Source organism: Dermacentor silvarum, chromosome 5 (assembly GCF_013339745.2).
Source record: "Dermacentor silvarum isolate Dsil-2018 chromosome 5, BIME_Dsil_1.4, whole genome shotgun sequence".
In the NCBI taxonomy this organism is placed as follows: domain Eukaryota; kingdom Metazoa; phylum Arthropoda; class Arachnida; order Ixodida; family Ixodidae; genus Dermacentor; species Dermacentor silvarum.
In genome coordinates, this window is record NC_051158.1 from 174,497,477 (window position 1) to 174,517,424 (window position 19,948).

The window sequence follows — 19,948 nt, forward strand, 5'->3', positions numbered from 1 at the left end:
TAATTGTAAGAGTAATATTTTGTTTATCGAGCCGATGTCCCCCCGGCTGATGTTCTTAGTCATTTTAATTACCTATGCTCCTAATATTGGAGCTGAAAGCCAATTTCTAAATTTTCTGTTGGAATAAACTCGTAGGATTTAGCACGGCCAGAACATGTTGTTACAGGAAGAAAGCCGTAACAATATGCCCTGATAGTGATGAATTGCTTTCAAGTGCTTAGGGAGGATTAGCAAACGCTTACAGCAAATGGCGTCGGCCATATTTATTCAGAAAACCACAGTATTCCTTTTTGGGATACTTTTCTGCAAGTTGTGTGACTGCTTGCCTGCTTTTCAGGAAAGCCTCCAGTGGACGATGACCCTGAAGGACCATACCCTTACGTATACAACCGTACCGGTGCGAGTGGCGGCCACTGTCTTATTGTCCAAGATTACCGCTTTGGAAAGTATCTCGGATTTCTGGATCTCAAGATTGACCGAGAGTCAGGAAACATATTAGACTGGTCTGGAAATCCAATTCTGCTTAATCAGAGTTATGAACAAGGTATGTTTTGCAAGCCTTGTACCAATATTTTGTTTATAGTCGTGGTCACAATCGCGTAATTCAATGAAAGTATGTCCGTAAAGTTTATAGTTACATAACAAACGCTTCAACATGGACCCGCAAAAGTAGGAAATAAGACAGCGTCGAGTCACTTGAGGGGCCGCAAGTAAAGCCGGAGCAACGCAATAAGCCGGCAAAGATGAGTAGGCGAATGAGAATTTGCGGCGCTTCATGACCTCCACGCAGCACTGCAGCTTATTCCACCACGCAGTTGAACGATCGGATATTAAAAAAAAAAACATTTGGAGGATGCTTAAGGATGCTTCGCCTTCAAGAGTGGAACGCGATAGCATTCAAAGATCCCTGAATGTTTGTCAGGCTTCCCGGCAACTGCAGCTTTCTTGCTTGTCCACCTTCGTCTGTGCGCGCCGCTGCCGTTTATGCTGCCGAGGAGACGAGCGCCATCTGGATGATGTTTTTGCAAATAACCTACCCGGGCGCCCCGCTGTATGAATGGTAGAAAGACTGGGAAAGGAGTTTGTGTTTGAGTTTCCGCCACACAGAATTATGTTTTCTCGTATATTCAAATTACAATGTGACGCAATCACGTCTGTAGGTTGTAGTTAAATCACACTTAACGATTTTTCTGACTAGTTTTACTTTGAGAAATTCAATTAGTTCACTAATGCTTCTGCACCACGCGGAGAGCCTGCTTAGTCGAGGTGGTTCGGGATGACTTTTCTCTGCCGCGGACGCCGGCACCGACGCCAGATTTTCAGCGACACGGGGCCCATAAGTATATGGCGTTACAACAGCGAAGCCCAGGAAGGCTACTTGAAAATCACACTATCGCAATGATCCTTACGTGACGGAACAATCCACATCACGTAGGTGCAAGCCAATTACTTCTAATATTAATCGAGTTTTCTATATGTAACTTTCTACATATCAAATGGTGAAAAGGATGACATTGGTTGCAACCTGTGAACATATACTGCGCTTATCTACGCTGAGAGATTTTAGCAGTCGTGTGTCTACAGAGTTCTCATTTGGCAGAATTCTTCTACGTATCCGTGCTTTCAGATACTGAACTGCGAAGTTTAATTAATAGCCGTTCGCATGATTACGCATGCAAGACAGCGGCGACCGGCGCAAAACTCCTCCCTTATGTGACGCGCTTTCGCTTACGGCGTTTAATGTGACAACGGGGAGGAGGCATAGGCAAAAGCGATAACTGCCCCCTTTTCGCTCTCGGCTGGCGTAATTGCAAAGCGCAGAAGTTGGAACCGCTATCAAAACACGGAAGGCGCAGCCTGTAACGATGGTAGCTTCTGTAATATCGAGGTAAGGGAGGAGCTAAGATAAGATGCCGCACTTCCGTCTTTTCTAATTTGGAAGAACATTGCTCGGGGGTGGCGTTGTGCATCTTTGGGAGCAGTCAGGTGGAATGGCTTGCGCTACTATACATTCTTGCGCTACTATATATATATGGAGTCACAGGATGGGTGCCTAAGGAAGGGATGCGCAGTCGAGGATGGCCGAAAATGAGGTGGGGGGATGAAATGCGGAATTTGCAGGTGCTAATTAGAATCAGCTAACGCAAGACAGGGGTAATTGGGGATCGCAGGGAGAGGCCTTTGTCCAGCAGTGGACGTAAATATATAGGCTGCGGCTGCAGCACATGATGAGAATTATTGTGATATTATGTAAAATAATATAATACGCTTGCCACTGGTACGATCGCGACGAGCGAGCATCGACGTTATAGCCTCGCATACCTGCGTTTAGCCGTGTTGCCAGTCATCAGACACCCGCCCCAGCCTCTAACCTACTCGCTGTCCATGAGTCAACTCCCCACTCAAAGACTTCTGCGCGACTGTTTCGAAGGCAATTGCTCGGCGGACTGGAAGCCGTCTTGGATACTCTACGGTCCCCGGGGTTTCGACATTGCACGTGGCCGCGGGCTCTCCACCTTCTTTTTCCGGAAAAGTCACTCGCGACCATGATCATAATAGATTGGTGTCTCAACGACACCCGGTAATCGGTTCCTTCTGTGTTCATAGTTGTTGCTCTCCCGCTAGAGTTTTTTGCTCTCCCACAACCTATCCGATGCATTCGCAGAGGTTGTGAAGGCATCGCAGAGGTCACCATCCACCAGCATCTGAGTTTTCGCAGCAAGAAGAAGCAGGCAGATAGTCTTACGAACCATTGTGTTCTTCCCTTCTTCAGTTGCCCTTGCTTGCAGAAGTTTTACAGAAGTGACCCTGCCATCTAAGTCATTCAGCAGGAGAGTCACTTGTACCTCAAAAATTCAGAGACCAGCACCTCCGCTATCTTCACGTCAGTCGCGAGTTGCCATATGGTCTTCTCCTGGAACTTTACGTTTCATCAGGCCCGAGCGTCTATGATGACCTGCGGGAGGCCTGAATAACACACTACGGCATTCCTGTCCCTTCAATACTCCAGAAAGTCTGGGTAACCAACTCCCCAGCTGCATCATCATCATCATCATTATCATCAGCAACATTGATTTGCCCTTAAAGGCCCCTGATGGGGCTTTAAGCATCTTTGTTGTCATCTTTAAGCACTTTTGTTTGTCTCTGTGAAGCATCTTTAAGCATCTTTGTTGTCTATAACACGAGTGCCCTCTTCCACGTCATCCAAGCTTCCCAACTGCTGAGCGCCTCACGCACAGCCGTCAAACGCCCCTGCAAACAACCACAGTTTTGCGCTAGTGCACCTACACTGCCTTCTTATGCCGGGGGCGGTGGCCTCGCAAGGTTCGGGCCCTACAAAAGGTGTGCTCAGCACTGCTCTTACACTTAACGGTGAAGACACAGAGACACCAAGCAACAAGTGTGCAGTGACTGGGCTGGCCGCACTATATGAATACCACAGTATCGCTGGTCAGCAGAATTAGCATGTCCGCACAGCCATGCCTCCTTCTGACCCTGCGACGCAGAAAGAATCCACAGTAAGGTGAAGGTGCAGAGACTGAACTTTCCTTGACTCTTTCAACACAGAGCGTCATGCAACCATGACGTCCTCGATGTGGCCATGGACGCTAGGTGCTTCAGCGACCCCTTCCCTCGGCATGCCCCCGGCTCTTGCCAGTGTGCCTCGGCTCTGTTGGACGAGATCCGTTACACTGGTTCCGCAGACGTCGACGGAACACTACGCAAGACAACAGGCGTAATATATGGCAGAAATTCAGCAGCAGCTCGGTTCACAAACGCACTCCCATAGATGCGATATCGACGCGATGCCGCACACCCTTCTGACGCGCGCAGTATCAGAAGCATATCAGTATCAGTAGTGGTGGCGGGACTAGTCAAGCTGCTAAAATGCATCTTTGTTCCCGCTATCCTCATCATTTGGGTACATTTTACAGCGAAGCTGTTATAGGCTAGGTTCCAGGAGATCGCGTCCGGCAACGGAATTAGATAGACCAGACTTCAGTAGATGAACAATTTTCGGCTCCGTGTGCGTCGCGGTGTCCCACCAGCTGTTCCTTAGCACAGGTGTCAAAACGGATGATAGATGACCCATTGTTATACTCCTCGCCACCACCGATGCCTCTTTCGTGAGTGTCGCGATACTCGGTGGCGGCACGTCCCACCAATCATCGTGCCCCTTTGTCTCGTGACAGAGATCTCGCTAGCGCTGTTATCTGCAGTTGCCCTTTGGACTCGCTATGAGGTGGACGCTCGTTTACCCAAATCTTACAGGATCCTGACGTCAGGACCCTGATCATGCCGTGCAGTCTATATCGGATATGCACGTTGTGTCTATTAGGCTAGTCTATGACGATGGGGAGGATTGGCGCAGCAAACGCACTACTTGGCCATCGCGCCGGGTGAAAACGAGACGCCAGTGTCCTTGCTCTTTGACGAACATGCAGAAGACGTTCAACATAGTCAATAATTATAATATATAAATTCACTATAATACTATTCACTATAACAGACCCACTTTAGTCACAGCTTCGCTGGCTTCCTTCTTTGTAGTGGCGGAAGGGCTCTGAATTCTTTTTTATGTACCGATGTGCCTTAATGGTGAAGGAAAGCAAATCTGAAAACCTGCGACAAACGCGTCTACCTCCAGCCCTTTAACCGTTCGTCGATACATCGAACTGCCCGTCCCCAACCCCATCCTCAACCTCGACCACCAGAGAACTTGTCCCGCTATTGGCCTCAACACGTACCCCTTGTGGACTCCTCAATAGGCATATTGAACTTCCGCTCATGCAGATAGTGTATATTTATATGTATTTTGTCAATAGAGCTGCGCGCTAAATGGGGTGGTGGGAGTATGGGGGGGGGGGGGTGTTGCTCTGTGGCGGCGCGACAACAGGATGCCACCGGCTGTGGCTAAATAGGATGACGAGACGAGCGCGCGCCGGAGAACGCGCTAACGCGTGGTTGTCTAACAACCACTCTCAGCCACCAGTGCCACCATGGTTTGCCAGTTTTCATAAATCGTGGTCGCAGCGACTGCCTCATCGAGCAGGCTCCACAAACTCTGAGGTACTAATACATTAGCTAAACTAGGGCAGGCACATTATGCGTTGCCATTATTAGGCACCCTTTTAATTGTTATTGTCATTGCGTGCCTCACTGCCATTGCAATTGCGTGCATGCGTTCCGTACGTCATATTACGCGTGCCTAAACTATAGAAGCAACGCACGCATATTTCCTGCGTGCAACACAATCGCACATATAGGTCTTATCAGAAACTGAATTTCGTCTTATTTTGTGGTACTGGTCTTTGTACAATTAAAGGAATGTTTAGTAAACATAGAACTGTGTTGAGCTGCGCAAACGACTGGACAAAGTTGTTGTTGTTGCCTCAAAACTGTTAAAACGAGACACAGTGCGGCCTTCGTCACTTCGTCTCCTTTTTTGCGCTGTTCTTTTCTGTTTTAAACATTCCCCAACCAGCCCTGTTGGGGAACCTTCTTGGTGAACTTATAGTATGCAAAAATGTATTACGCGGAAATCAGCCTAATAGGGAGGCTGTCAATACCCACACGCTACAGTGGCAGGGAAGACATGTTTCTCAGAAGTTCTTTTTTATCTAAATCAAGCGGGCGCTGAAGGAACAAACAATAGACTCCGGCAGCACGCGCCCGTGTTCAATAGCCCGTTGTTCAGTTCGCTCTGCTTGACATCGTCAATAGCAATCTACCAACTCGCTCAACACACCGTTTTAATACGTCGACTTCTATCGCTGGAATAAGTTGTCATGTCGTGGATAAGTAGTGACCCGAGAGCTCTCGAGATCAATGAACAATTTTCATTAGCGGTATTAGCTACAGTTGCAAAAGGCCACGCGAAGTTTTGTCACAATTGTTTGCAGCGTAATATAATGTCTGCTTTATTTCTGACAGACGAAGAAATGCTTGCAAGCCTGAAGCCATATAAAAAAATAGTAGACGACGCTGTAAAGGAAGTTGTCGGATCCACTAAGGTGCTGCTGGAAGCAAGCGACAAACTCTGCCGCTATAAGGAGTGCAATGCAGTCAACCTGATGGCTGATGCTTTCTTCGACTACTACTCAAATAGAGATAGCGTAGTGGACAAGGCTTGGTCTATTGTGAACGCCGCCGTTCTTAATGCAGGAATCGCAAGAGATTCTATTCAACCGAAATGTGAGTAAGAATGTCCATTTATTATAAAATAATTTATTCATTTGTTAAAAATATTGTAATCTTTGTAAGGCTTATATTCTGGAGCGAACATAGTACAGGCGTAGTGCTTTATCGTGCAAAGGGTGTGTCAAGCTCCGAAAAAAAGGCTGAAGAAACAATAGGTGCACCCTGTGAAGCACAAAAGTAGTCAATACGAATAGAACGTTTACATTAGCATCCAGTAGACCGTATGGTAAAGAAATGCATAGACATATTGACATACGAACTTCCGTGATGTACAACACGAGTGTACCGGGAATACGTTGTTATGAAAAAAAAGACAAGAGATAGCACAAAATTGAAGGTCAGGGCGATTTTGCTAGAATTTGAGGGGAAGCCGTTGCTTTTTAAAACTGCAGCTACTGTGTTGAAATATACAGCACGTATCTAACTTTCATTGCGTCCAAGTGCGCAGCTCTTCCACCTACTGTGGGTGCATGTTTTATATTGTGAGCGCTAAATGGCTGATATGCCTCGAACAGGGGGCCGGAACTACTACGTTAAGTGACCTGCAGTTCAAAATAACAATGCACATCGCATTATTAAACTATAGATGAGGTGTTTGTGAAACAAACGTGTCCTTTTTACCCATTATTTCCGGCGCTTTCTAAATCATTACATTATTTGCCAAAACTATTTTTCAGGCTATCACGTTATAACACAAAAAATACATTGCCGTATGTGACCTGTTGTACATGCAAGACAAGAAAAATATCGCTTGCCAGAAATTTTTGCACAGTTCATCGATTATTTAAAATAAATGCATCAGCTGGTTCGTTATTTATTTCAGGCAGAATGATAAATATGGGCGAGGAGGTAGCAACGCCCAGCAAAAAGACGACCGAATGCGCTGACTGTCAACTCATTTAATGTTGCAACAGGCGAACATTCATTACGAAAGAAAGCTTCCTCAAAAGCAAGAAAATGAGGCACGCTGCGATTACACTGAACAACGCATGTGTGCAGGAAACCTCCCATAAAGAAACCAATCTTCTATATTCTAGCATTTAAACAAGTTGGTAAAAATAATTTACTAGTTATACATGTCTAATGACTTTGATACGCTTTCATGACGTCGCAAGCAAGATAGCTTTCATTGCCAACTTATCAGAATGTTCGGTGATCGGTATCTGGTTCGCTTTATCACATTAGTAACACAAAACACGGGGAAAAAACTAAATAAGAACTAAACGAGAACGCCCTATAAACAAAGACATAAAAAGCAAGCCGCCACAACAAAATTATCCCGTTGACTGCACCGCACAACCTGGGGTGCTATGCAGCATGCCCCGAGTTTGGCGAAACTCGGGATCTTCACGAGCTCTGGCGACGCCCCAAGATGAAAGAACTAATGGTAACAAGACAAAGTTTGTCCGTCGGCACACCTCCAGTTTCATTGGTTTATCTAGATTCACTCTGGGTGGCCATCATCCCTTGGGCGTTGCCATATGAGCGGTCGACAAACTGGGGCTCACGTGATCATGCGGTCGGTGCATGGTCGTGCATTCTTTCACTTGTTTGTCGCAATAGAGGCACAAGCAAGTTATCAAATAAATGCATTTAGTACAATGATATTAGTCACATTACAGTAGGGTATAGGTGTTTTAATGTTTACAAATTGTACACTGAATGTGTATTAGACTAATTTGTAGTTTAATCATTTCGCGTTATACCACGAAAGCACGCTCGCCCTCCTCTTTCTTCATCTGGATTGGATTGGCGCGGCTCGCTACGTGCTTGCGCTAGCATTTCCAAGCGCAGATTGGTGTGCGCTTGGTTTTCGCACTGGACTTTGAACAGATCGCTCGTTGCTCTTTCTCTTTCCTCTGGATTTAATTGGTGCGGCTCGCTCCATGCTTGCGCTCCCATTTCCGAGCACAGATTGGTGTGCGCCTGATTTTTACACTGGGCTTTCAACAGATCGCTCGTTGCTCGCGCTAAAGTAAGGCTTCGAGACGAAGGGAGCGTCGGCTAGCGCAGAAGTGGTTTGCCGCGCGCTTACCGTGTAAGCACTCAGGAATGTCGGAAAACACTCATGCAAGGATAAAAAAAAACTACGCTTTATTTTCTTTTACATTGTCACGCACTTCATACTGGCTAGCGCCGAGCGATGGCTTCTAACAACCGCAGGAAAGAGTCTTTATACTGGGTAGCCCCAGCGATCCGTGGCTTCTAACAAACGCAAGAAAGGGTCTTTGCAGCGCACGTGGCCGTTGAGTGCCACCTCATTCATCCCAGGTGAGACTCTAGCATCAGTGCAGTTACTCTGTACCCACTGCTGACGAGGTGGCGCTTCACTTTTATTGCGATAGCAATTATATGGACACTTCCACCGTATTTCTGCCGTCGGCGTCGCCGTCGCCGTCGTCGTCGTCGTCGTCGTCGCCGTCGCTGTCGCCGTGAGGTTCCGTATAGATAAAATCTTTGCCGCGCGCCGTATGCCCGAGCGGAAGCGTGCGGGGACGCACGCTGTCACGGAGAGCGAACGCACTCAATCTTCCACGCGCAAGCAAGGAAGCGGGAAGCGAGCGCCGAAAAGAGCGGGGGGGGGGGGCGCATTTCTACTCTGCCAACAACCGCGCTCGTCGCTCGCTCGCACCGTCTCTTATCTCCACACGGTTCTGACCTTTATGCGCCGTGCATTCGCCGCTCAGTTTCCGTTGAAGCGATAGACCGCACGTACCTTCGCCGCTGCGGCGTATCCGCTTGCTGCCAGAGTTTTGACGGTCGCTGTCTGCATTCATTCAATGTGATCTATTCATGTTTGTTTGTGCGCGCTCACACCACAGTTAATGATAGTCGGGCCACATTTTCCAAAGCACGCTACACATGCAATGCTGCCCGGATCGGCAGTGCAGCGCTACAGGTGTGTCCCTTCGCACGCGCTGCCCACGGGAAGCGCTTCTCATCAACACCACCGTTTCACACGCGCCTTCTCGTGGTCATCGAGTCTCTCTTCATGTCGGTTTACTTACGCTGCAGCACACCTGCTTACTTAATCAGGTCATGTTTAGTACAATTCATATTGCTACCAAAGCCGCTCACCTTACTTCGTATGACATTGCTTTGTTGCTATCGCATTCATTGCTTCGCCCTTAGGGCGAAACTGTGACATTTTTTTGGCAATAACTTTTTATTTTTTGCGTGTGAACGCCCGTGTTGGTTTCCACAAAGTGCACGCTGTGGTTAACTGTCTCCCAATGCAGATTGAGGCATAGCCCCGTTAGCATCCACTGAATTATGGACACAGTTGTATGCGGCCAATTCGTCACTATGAATAATGGTCCCCGGTTGAACACTGGCTGCAATAATAGCGCCTAGCGTCGCTGCCTTTCGTCGGTCAACCTTGAAAAGTATCAGCACCCCTCAGGTCGTGCAGACCATGCCGAAGACTCATGGGCCACCATCTTTACCTTTTACTTGCCAATGTTCCAAAACTGGAACATACAAAACCTGATTTTTTATTTTCTTCCCCATCTATCGCAGTTTTTTTCTTTTTGTTTTCACATACTCACTGATACATGTAGAAAACATAGCAATTAAAATTTTTATTATCAACCTATTTAGAAGCTTTGGATAAATGCTCACAAACAGGCATATTTTGCGTTCCTTCAGGGCCATACGTTTGTTGAATTTTTTCGCAGGAAAAAAGTAATGTTCAATGAGCAAAGCAGAACTAAAATATCGGCATATGGTTAGGTATTACTGGGCCAAAAAAATAAAGAATAATAACGGCACTCTAGTTTTTAGTTTTTAGAGTATTATGCGAATGTTCCACTTTTGGAACATTGGCGTTTTACGGTGTCAAAGCAGCGTAGACTCGCGCGTGCATTTCGACTTAGTTTTCTTCTTTTTCGTTCGCTTGCTTTTGAGCGAATATCACTCAGTTCGATCTGAGGACTCGTATTGGAGCACCGCAGAAGACTTTTGTATGCCTTTAGTTGCGACAGTGATTGCCCGCTATAGGTTCCGGCAGCTCAAAAGGTTTTTTTTTTCATGTAGTGGGCAACACTCAGTTGAGAGCAGGCGAGAAGATGGGCAAGATTCAGCCGTTTTACGACGAAATCTTCAAATGTTTCCACCAGTTTGGAGTGTTCCACGAAAGCCTCAGCATCGACGAGTCAATGGGACCCTATTATGGCCCCCACTCGTGCAAAATGTTCATTCGCGGTAAACCTATTCTATTTGGGTATAAGGTATGGATGATGTGCTCTTCGAATGGATACCCCTATGCAATGGAAATATATTGCGGGAGAAACGAGAAGGACGAGAAGGCACCTCTCGGGCTGAGGGTTGTTAGCAATATGGCATCTGTCCTGCCCGCCCTCGAACAGCACGAAGTCTACTTTGATAACTTTTTCACTTCGCACAGTCTCCTGACGAAACTGGCTGACCAGGGGATTAGAGTGACGGGGATTGTACGAGATACAAGAACCGCTGGTTGTCCGCTGAAGAGCTTGAAAGACGTCGGAGGAGAGGAAAGAGGTTCTTTCCACTACAAGTGTGACGGGGTGGTCTACACATGCAGGTGGAACGACAATGCAGTCGTCACAGTTTCTTCAAACCACCTCTGCCATGAGCCTCTTGGAACTGCAAAACGCTTCTCACGGCGCGCAAACGAAAGGGTAGACATTCCTCAACCATATTTGATCAAAAAGTACAGTGAGGGCATTGGGGGAGTAGATGTTTTTGAGCGCCTCCTCAGAAGTTACCACCGAAGACTTCGAAGCAAAAAATGGTGGTGGAACCTTTTCAGTAATGGTCAGAACATGGCTGTCGTCGCAGGATGGCTCCTTCACTGCGAGCTTCATAAAGGAACTGATGCCACCATGACGCACATAGCATTTCGGCGGGACGTCGTCATGTCCTAGCTTGCTGCACCTCAAGCTGAGAATCAGTGTGCGGCCTGGACCTCGGGTTCATCCGAGACGGGAGGATAGGAAAACTAATGGCCATTACATCATCACAGCGACTCGGGGGAAGTGGGCTGAGTGCAAGAAAAACACGACGAACCAGTGTCAGCAGTTCAAAAGTCGTCTGCCCACGAAATGCTTGCAGCATACCATGGCTTGTGAAGTGTTCACTGACCTACTGCGAGTAAGATGAAGAAAAAATTTCGCAAGCATTGTTATAGACATTTATACTTTTGAAAGGCCTTGTTCGACGCTAATAGTTATTCTTCTGTTAACACGAGTAAGCAATCCCCATTTAACAGTCAGTAAAAGTTGTTCCAGACAAAATTTGTGTTTTTCATATGGGAAACGCCAATGTTCCAAAAATGGAACATGCGAAAAAAAGTACTAAGCCTTTGTGAATGCGGCTGTATTTTTTATCATAGTTAATTTAGAAGACCAATGCAGATTATCAACATTTATTTCAGTTTTTTGACTACTACTTCATGGTGCGGCGCTTAAAAGGTTAATTAACACCACCGTAGTTTTGGCGGCTCGGCGGAACGTTGTCGCCCGTCATTAGGCGGCCTCGATTGCACTTTTGCTCGCCGCGTAGAAGGCACTCATCAATTTGCGCTGTCTTCCCGGGGCCACCGAGTGGAGCTAGCGCCAGCAGCTCGTCCCTCGCTACCTTACGGGGGTAGCTCCTCCAGTCGGCGATGGCGTGCTCCGATAGAGGAAACAAGTCTACGGTCTCTTTCAACATCCATATGTCTACGCTTTTGCTCACGCAGTACGTGAGCCAAATCATTTGCCGCCTGGAGAGGTGGTCGTTCGGACGGCCGAGGCGGTCCGTGTTGGCGCAGTAACTTCCTTCGCCTCTCTGCCCGTGCCGTGTAGCGGTACCGTGTACCTGCCAAAACTGATTTCGGCACCTGTTGCACCGGAAGGCAGCGCGGCGTCCATTCTGAGTCTTCCAATATAATGTGACTACTTCGACTGCGCAGGTTGGTTGGTCCGGCTTGAACCCCAGGTGCTCGCAGGTGCTCCAGTACTCCGATGACGACGCCGGACCTGGCCCGGGGCTGGGGGGCGGTGGACGAGCGGACTTGAAACAGGAGAGAGCCGAAGCGATCGCACGAACGATTCCCCCGCAGCCTAGTCACACCAGTCTACGCTGGGAAAGCATAATTTGCCCGCCACCCTATCTCCGCCGACGACGGCCTTCGCCTAACGCGTCACACAGCCAGCGCACTCACGTTTTGGAAAGGCAAAAATGACGCTGAAACTCTACGTCGGACATGTAGGTGAACGGGTCCAGATGGTCATATTGACGCTTGCTGCCGCTGGATGCGATTAAACAGGCTGCTGCTGCCGCCACCATGTTCCCGAGTTCAACTCGAGGGGGGTTTCGCGATGTACGAGTTTGGCCCGAGTTCGCGTGTCAATCAAAACCACACGTCGCGCCCCGCGCGAGGCATGTAACTCTTGTGCGCGCGCCCGCCACGGTTGGGCCACGCCCAACTTATTTTCCGGCTACAGCGACGTGGTGCGGAACTGAGAGGCATCAACAATCTTGACCGCCGACAGAAAATACGCACAGCACACTGTCATCGGTGATGCACTGTAACTGAGAACCACTATCAAAAACAAAGCGGCGACTTTCGCTGGCTCATGCATCTATCTTCTTAGGCTGTGATGGCCCCACAACATGGTTCATTGTCGGCCTTGTAGCGACGTAGCGCATAGCAAATAATTATCGGAACGACACTGTAGCTGCTTGCAAGGCGTAGAAGCTTCGTGGTGGATGACGATGCTGAGCAGTGCGTAGTGTTTTTCAACGTAACGGTATCGCAGCTGTTGTTTGAGATGGCTGCTCTGTCATCGGTGATGTATCGGATCCGCAGTGTCGGAAACACGGTCAGCGCCGAGAAACGCTCGCTTTTGTAAACCCAGTGCGACGGCATTTCTTCATCACAAGCATGGCAGACTAAATAGTTGCAACCCCTTCCTGCGTTCGAAGTTTAATTTCCTAACTGCACACAGGAGCAATCACCCGCGAAAATGCGATTGCTGCGCGGTCGTTACTATATCCATCTACGATCGCTGTTAGCTTAGCAGCAGACGCAATCGGCAAGCACGTTAGAGAGAACAACACACTGAAGCTCTGCGTACACATGCGAACGGAGGCACCTTCATTGGGCAAGCGATGACAAGCGATGAATTGTATCACTGGGCAGCGCGCTCTTTGCAATGCATCGCGGAGGCTTCCCGCTCGCAGATAAACGGGCGCATTTTCACTGTGCTGCGTCACTACGGGCCCTAGAATACCGCACAGCCATTTTGCAGTGACAAACGTTGCTCCCGTCGTTTCAGTTGCTAAAGCGGCGGCCTTAATAGCCGCCTAAGTGAAGCACCTGCGGTGAACAACCATGCCGTAGCGCTGCGTTGCCATTCCCCTAATAGTCAGGAAATGGAAAGATCATTGTCATGACTGACTTTATCAAGGATTAGAGTGCCTCGTTGAACGCGGGCATCAAGGCAACCTATCAAGGATAGCATTTCAGTGCCCCTGGCGACTGCTCACCGTATATGAACTCCCTCGTGCGTGCGACCCTCTAAAAGGTATCCGCTTGTAAGCTTTCGCCTCACTGTCGCCACTCGCGGCAAAAAAGTGCAAAATTTAATAATTCGCTCGATCTCTGTTCGTCATCAAATATTTATGGCATTCCAAACGAAAAACACGAACTTCAAGAAATAAAGTGTTTCTTAATTTATTGGTTGTATTTTAACGTAATCGATTGAGGGAAAGTGTAGGCGCAACAATGCACCGCATGTGCCCTGTTCGCATTCGACGGAGGATAGAAAGATAATGCTCAAAAGAGGAGGCACGCCCTTTACGCGTCCTAGAAAGGCGTGGCAAGTGGCTCACGGCAAGTGTGCAGATAGACGGCGGTACAGTCACGGTATTGCTAAATGGTGATAATACGTTGATAACAATACGCGGCGCTGGCGCGTTTTGCTGCGCCGTCTTCTGTGCTTGAAGCACGGAATCACTGTGCCGCGCAGGGTGCGCTCATGTTGTCATACGCGGCTTTATCTCGACATTTCTTTTTGCCTTCTGTTCTTGCACGTTCCTTGCTATCTCCGTTAACTGACTGCCATCGAGCAAACTCGGGTGAAACTCGTGCGAACGAGAAACTCGGCGCATCCTGCATAGCACCCCTGGCTCGAAATCCTTTCTCATAAACTGAAGCTGAAAGGCCAGCACCCAAATACTAGAGTTGTTTTCCCCGCTTAGTAAGTTTTGATCCTGAGTAACAAAGGTAACGACGGAACTAAGCATGCATTCGCACAAAGTATGGTGGAGCTTTGGTGGTCTACTTGTTAGTTCACGCACTTGGTTTGAGTGTGTGTGTGTGTGGGGGGGGGGGGGGGGCTCTAGTACATATAGGCCAAACAAGCGGACATTTCAAGCTATGCTTTTACAGTGACAATAGCTAGGTGAAAGAAAACACCGTTCGTCCCATGTTTTGATAAACGTCTCATTGACTGCGCCGTCAGTTACGTCGTTCTCTACGTCACACCCAAGCACGCGCGCCATTGACAGCGCCGTTAGTGACGTCGTTCTCTGCGTCGTACGACGCAGTTCGATGTGGAGACGATTTGCCCCAACCTCAAACAGAACATCAGGGTCGTGAGTTCCCCGCTACCCGAGAATGTCCACGGATATTTGAAAATTCAGAGCGTCACCATCGCCGGACAGATGTACGAGGCATCACCCTACCAGACTGCACCGGACGACACGTGTAAGGGAGTCATTCGCAACATTACGCTCCACCACACACAAGAAACGATAAGCAGGTCTGTTGTCAACCCCAGAAACCCACTCGCACTGGCGCAAAGCGCATTAAGGAAACCGGGACGGTGATCGTGGTCTTCGAAGGACACAAAGTTCCCAACCACGTGATGTACGGATGTGCATGGGTAGAGTGCTCGCTCTACAGGATGCAGATCGCCATATGTCAGGCTTGCGGAAAATTAGGGCACCGAGAAGACTATGCCCCACACCTGAGAAGCAGACTTGCAGGGGCTGTGGCATTGCAGACCCCGGAGCAGATCACGTTTGCGAAGAGGTCTCTTGCGCGTTGTGCGGCGAGAAACACCCCACGGCCAGCAAGGAATGCAAGAACCGATACCAGGTCCCGTACGTGGTACGCAAGCGAAGAATCGAGAACAAGCAGGCAGCCATTGCGGCCAAGAAAATTCGAGATAAGGCGAATAGTCTCTTAAAGCACAACGGCGCAGATGACGCGCAGTTGCCAGACGGGGAGCGCGAGCACAGAGGACGCTCCAGATCCAGGGGGATCTCGGGATCCCGATCGGCCAGCAGATGTCGCAGGCGCCGCTCCCGCACACGCGGGAGCCGAGGCCGCTCCACTTCGAGGGTGCGCTTCGCACCCCGGCCGGAGCCAATAGCTGGGCCCAGCGAGTCAAGGCGACAACGGGATGCCAGGCCTCCGTAACGGCGGGGACGGTGCCGACAAACCATGGCCGTTGAGGGACCAATCTCAGGTGAGCTTGCAAGCACGGCCAGAGAATAATGTACACAAAGACATCTTAGAAAGAATCGAAGCACTCGAGCACGAGAGCGCTCAACTGAGACGCACAATGACAGAACTGGCTAACGAGAATAGATTCCTTAAAACGCAAACCAGCAAACCAAGCGCACAGACACAGGACACGCACATGGGCACTTCACCCAGTCGGACTCCCCCCAGCGTAGCGGAATCAGAAACGGCTAGTGAAACACCACCTGCGGGCACACCAGCCACCAAGAAACGCAAGGCCAAAGACCACGGAAGGCGACACGCCTGCCAAGGACATAGGCGGTAAATTGGACAAGATCTTTAGTACCCTAGGTCAACTCCAATTCGATGTAGAGTCGCTCAAGAAGCTACACGACAGACTAGTAGAGGCGGTCGACGGCTTAACGAGCAGGGTAGAAGTGATGGAGAAGGGCTTCGGCGCCAGGATCGAGGCTCTCAAGAGAACCGTCTTTACTCACTCAACGGCACCGGTCAACCCCCCCCCCCCCCCCTGCCTACCCTATGGTCAGAAGGAACACTGCAACAAGTGATATCGTTACACCCAAAACGGCGGTAAAGTCCGCAACAAAAGTAGAAAGTAAAAATGGGGAAGGCAAATAAGCGAGAACCAGCCGAAAGGCACCAAGCGCAAATTAGCAATCAAGGCAAGCTAATAATCTGGCAATGGAATTGTAGCGGGTTCCGCACCAAGAAATCGGTCCTACAACAACACATCAGACACACTACAGACAAGCCGAACATCATACTCATTCAAGATACCAACACCGAGACACCCACACCTCCGCGATATGAAGCAAATTGCCGTTCCACCCACAAAAGCCTGCAGCAGTGTAGCGACGTTTGTCAGTAACAGGCTCGCGTGGGACGAAATTGACAGAAGTAATCCGGACAGCAAATGCGAGCACTTGCTCAATTGAAGTGTTTCTCAAAGGCAAAAAGGCCAAGAGCATACTAGCACTCAACATATACAGTAGCCCGAACCACAAAAGGCAAAGTTTCAGACGAATGTTGAAGAAGGCCAGGGACAAAGCCGGGGACAACCCGCTGATTACTGCCGGAGATTTCAACGCCCCAAACGTAGAATGGGGATACGGCGTCGCCAGCGCCAAAGGCAGAAATCTTGCCACTGATGCGGAAGAGATGGGCCTCACACTGATCACGTCCGCGCTCTACCCCACTAGGATGGAAAACTCGGTCTCGAGGGACACCACCACAGACCTCACATTCGTCCTCAACGTCGAGAGGGCCACCTGGCATAATTCCGGCGAGCACCTCGGCAGCGACCATTACATTCCAGAAAGGTCAATAGCAATCGCCTCGAAACCACTCCGAAAGTGGAGATACACGGATTGGAATGCGTTTAGACAGGTAACAAAAGAACGTACCGAGAAGCCCGCTACACTAGAACAGTGGACGCACGAACTCAAGGAGGACGCCCTCAAGGCGACCAAAGAAATAGAAACGGACGTCCAGACAATCCGGATGCATTCTAAGCTCGTTCACATGCTGGAAGCAAAAAGATCCATATTGCAGAGATGGCGTACCCAGAGACTCAATAGAAGACTAAGAAAAAGATCGCACTACTGAACAAGGACATTGGGAACCACTGTGCGGTACTCTCCAACCAACAATAGGACGAAGTATGCGCAAGGGCCGATGGCAGCATGACGTCGGGCAAAACCTGGAACCCGCTCAAACACCTTAACAAGGGTCAAACCAAGAGCTCCCAGACCAAGGCGGCTGACAAGGTAGCGAAACGCGACCTCAAAAACTGCAACGAGCAGGAATTTATGGCAAGACTTGCCGAAAGATACATGTCACACTCGAGCAGCCACGAAAACGAGGCCGAGGCACCCGGTTCCCCGTACACGGGAGTGGACAACCCCGACCTCGACGAACCCTTCACCCTGGAAGAAATCAGGACCGTCCTTCAAAACCTGAATGGCACATCGGCCCCAGGTCCCGACGGTATTAGTAACAAGGCCATTCGTAACTTGGATGAAGACTCCATCCGGTTCCTAGTGGATCGAATCAATCAGGTCTGGGATTCCGGCATGGTTCCTCCGGAATGGAAGCACGCCTCTACGGTTCTCATCCCAAAGCCCAACAAGCCCTCGGGCGTCGAGAACCTTAGACCCATATAGCTCCCGTCGTGCGTGGAACAGGCCGTTCAGAACAGAATCTCCAGATTCCTTGAAAACAAGGGACTGTTACCACACACCCTCATAGGATTCAGACCCGGTATATCAACTCAAGACCCCATGATTTTAATCAAGCACCAAATCATTCATGACCCCATTAGAAACGCCAAGGCCATTCTCGGGTTGGATCGCGAGAAAGCGTTTGATTACCTATCTCACCAATACATTGTGGACACCATTTCCGAACTCAACCTCGGAGCTAGATTCCACGCGTACATCAAGTCATTCTTGTATAATAGGACGAATACCCTCCGATTTGCCGACCTCTCCACAGAGACACTCTCGCTGGGGAGCAAGGGCACCCCCCCCCCAAGGCTCGGTCATCCCCCCTATGCATTTCAACCTTGCCATGGCGGGATTTGCCGAGAAACTCGGACAGATACATGGGCTCGAGCGCACCATATACGCCGACGACATCACCATGTGGGTCTCCAAAGGAACCCCTGGTATGGTGCAGTACGTCTTGCAAGAAACAGTGAACACCGTAGAAGAATTTCTAATTCCCACAGGACTCAGAAGCTCACCTACCAAGTCGGAGCTGCTCGTACGCAGACCCACGCAGAAGAGCCGAAGGCCATATTCAACAGACTTCGATTACAATCGGGAAATTACCGTACGAACTAATTCGGGACATGCCATCCCGTGCGTCGACGAAATCAGAGTCGGGTATGATAGTAGAGACTAAAGACGTCAATGCCTCTACCGTTCAGAAGCTCATCACCAAGACCAACAACGCTATCGGGCTCATCGGAAGCATTGCCAATAGACACAGGGGCCTCAAGGGACATAATCTCGTCAAACTCATACACGCGTTCCTCACCTGTCACTTCGCATACGTTGCGGCAATGCTTAATTGGTCAAGATCCCAAATAGGCAGATTCAATGCGCAAATCAGAAAGGTCACCAAGCAAGCCCTCGGCATTCCGACCAGCACCAGCAACGAGAAGCTGGGGCACCTGGGCATGCACAACACCCTGGAAGAAATTGCCGAGGCCCAGCAGCGCGCCCAGCTTGCCAGACTTTCGATGACGCCTCCGGGTGCACGATCCTAGCGAAGCTAGGCTTTGTTCAAGGAAGCATAGAAAAAGACTTTGCGGACCTCCCACGGGACATCCGCGCTAAGATCGCGGTCCGTCCTATACCCAGAAGCGTACACCCCGAAAACAACAGGGGCAGACGACAAGCGAGATGACAATTCCTCCTTAACCAAGCCTTGGCAAACCGCGAACGCTCAGCTTTTGTGGACGTGGCGGCATACACAGGAAACAAAGCTATCGCAGTGGCGGTGGTGGACGGCCGCGGATCCACAAGACATGCAGCCACGGTAATCGCAAGGACGCCTGCATGAACTGGCTGAACAGGTTGCGATCGCCGTTGCGCTGACCAATGACAATATTTCTCACATCTACAGCGACTCCATAGCCGCTATTAGAGCTTTTCAAAAGGGCACGGTCTGCGCACAGGCTCTAAGAATTGTCACAAAGAAACAGATTAAGCACCACGTCATATACTGGTTCACGGCACACTTAGCACCAAAGATCGGCGACGTCCCCAACCTTAACGAGGCGGCACACGAGTTTGCGCGCGCGCTTACTGACCGGGCGGCTTCACCCGACCACCCGGAGAACAAGGACGCCCCCACTACATACAATGAAATCGCTAAACACTACTACCTACAACGTAGAGAGTTTAGCACGCCACACCGCATGCTCACTCGAGCTAAAGCGGTTACTCTCAGAATGCTACAAACAAACACATATTCCATGCAAAACAGACTACAACACTACATGCCTGAGCTCTACGACAAGTCTTATTGCACCAATTGTAATACATCCCTTAACGTCTATCATTTACTCTGGCCGTGCTCGCAAGCTCATGTAAACTCCGAATCGGACAAGCGCAAGTTTGAAGAAGCAACCCGGAGCGAAGAACTCGCTCCCCAACTGTGGGCCGTCCAGCAATTCCACGAAGCCGCCAGGAAACTCGACCTCCCGCTTCTGTCGTGGGAGAC

General features: G+C 49.5%; 1 protein-coding gene across 1 annotated transcript in view; it reads left to right on the forward strand.

The window, feature by feature from the left end:
• Window positions 1-342: 342 nt before the first annotated feature.
• Window positions 343-19,948, forward strand: part of LOC125945233 (5'-nucleotidase-like) — a 40,965-nt gene continuing 21,359 nt past the window's right edge. The window contains exons 1-2 of the mRNA XM_049666908.1: window positions 343-544; window positions 5,935-6,195. Of these exons, the coding sequence (XP_049522865.1) occupies window positions 5,943-6,195 (253 nt within the window). The 5' untranslated portion in view covers window positions 343-544; window positions 5,935-5,942. The remainder of the gene's footprint in view (window positions 545-5,934; window positions 6,196-19,948) is intronic.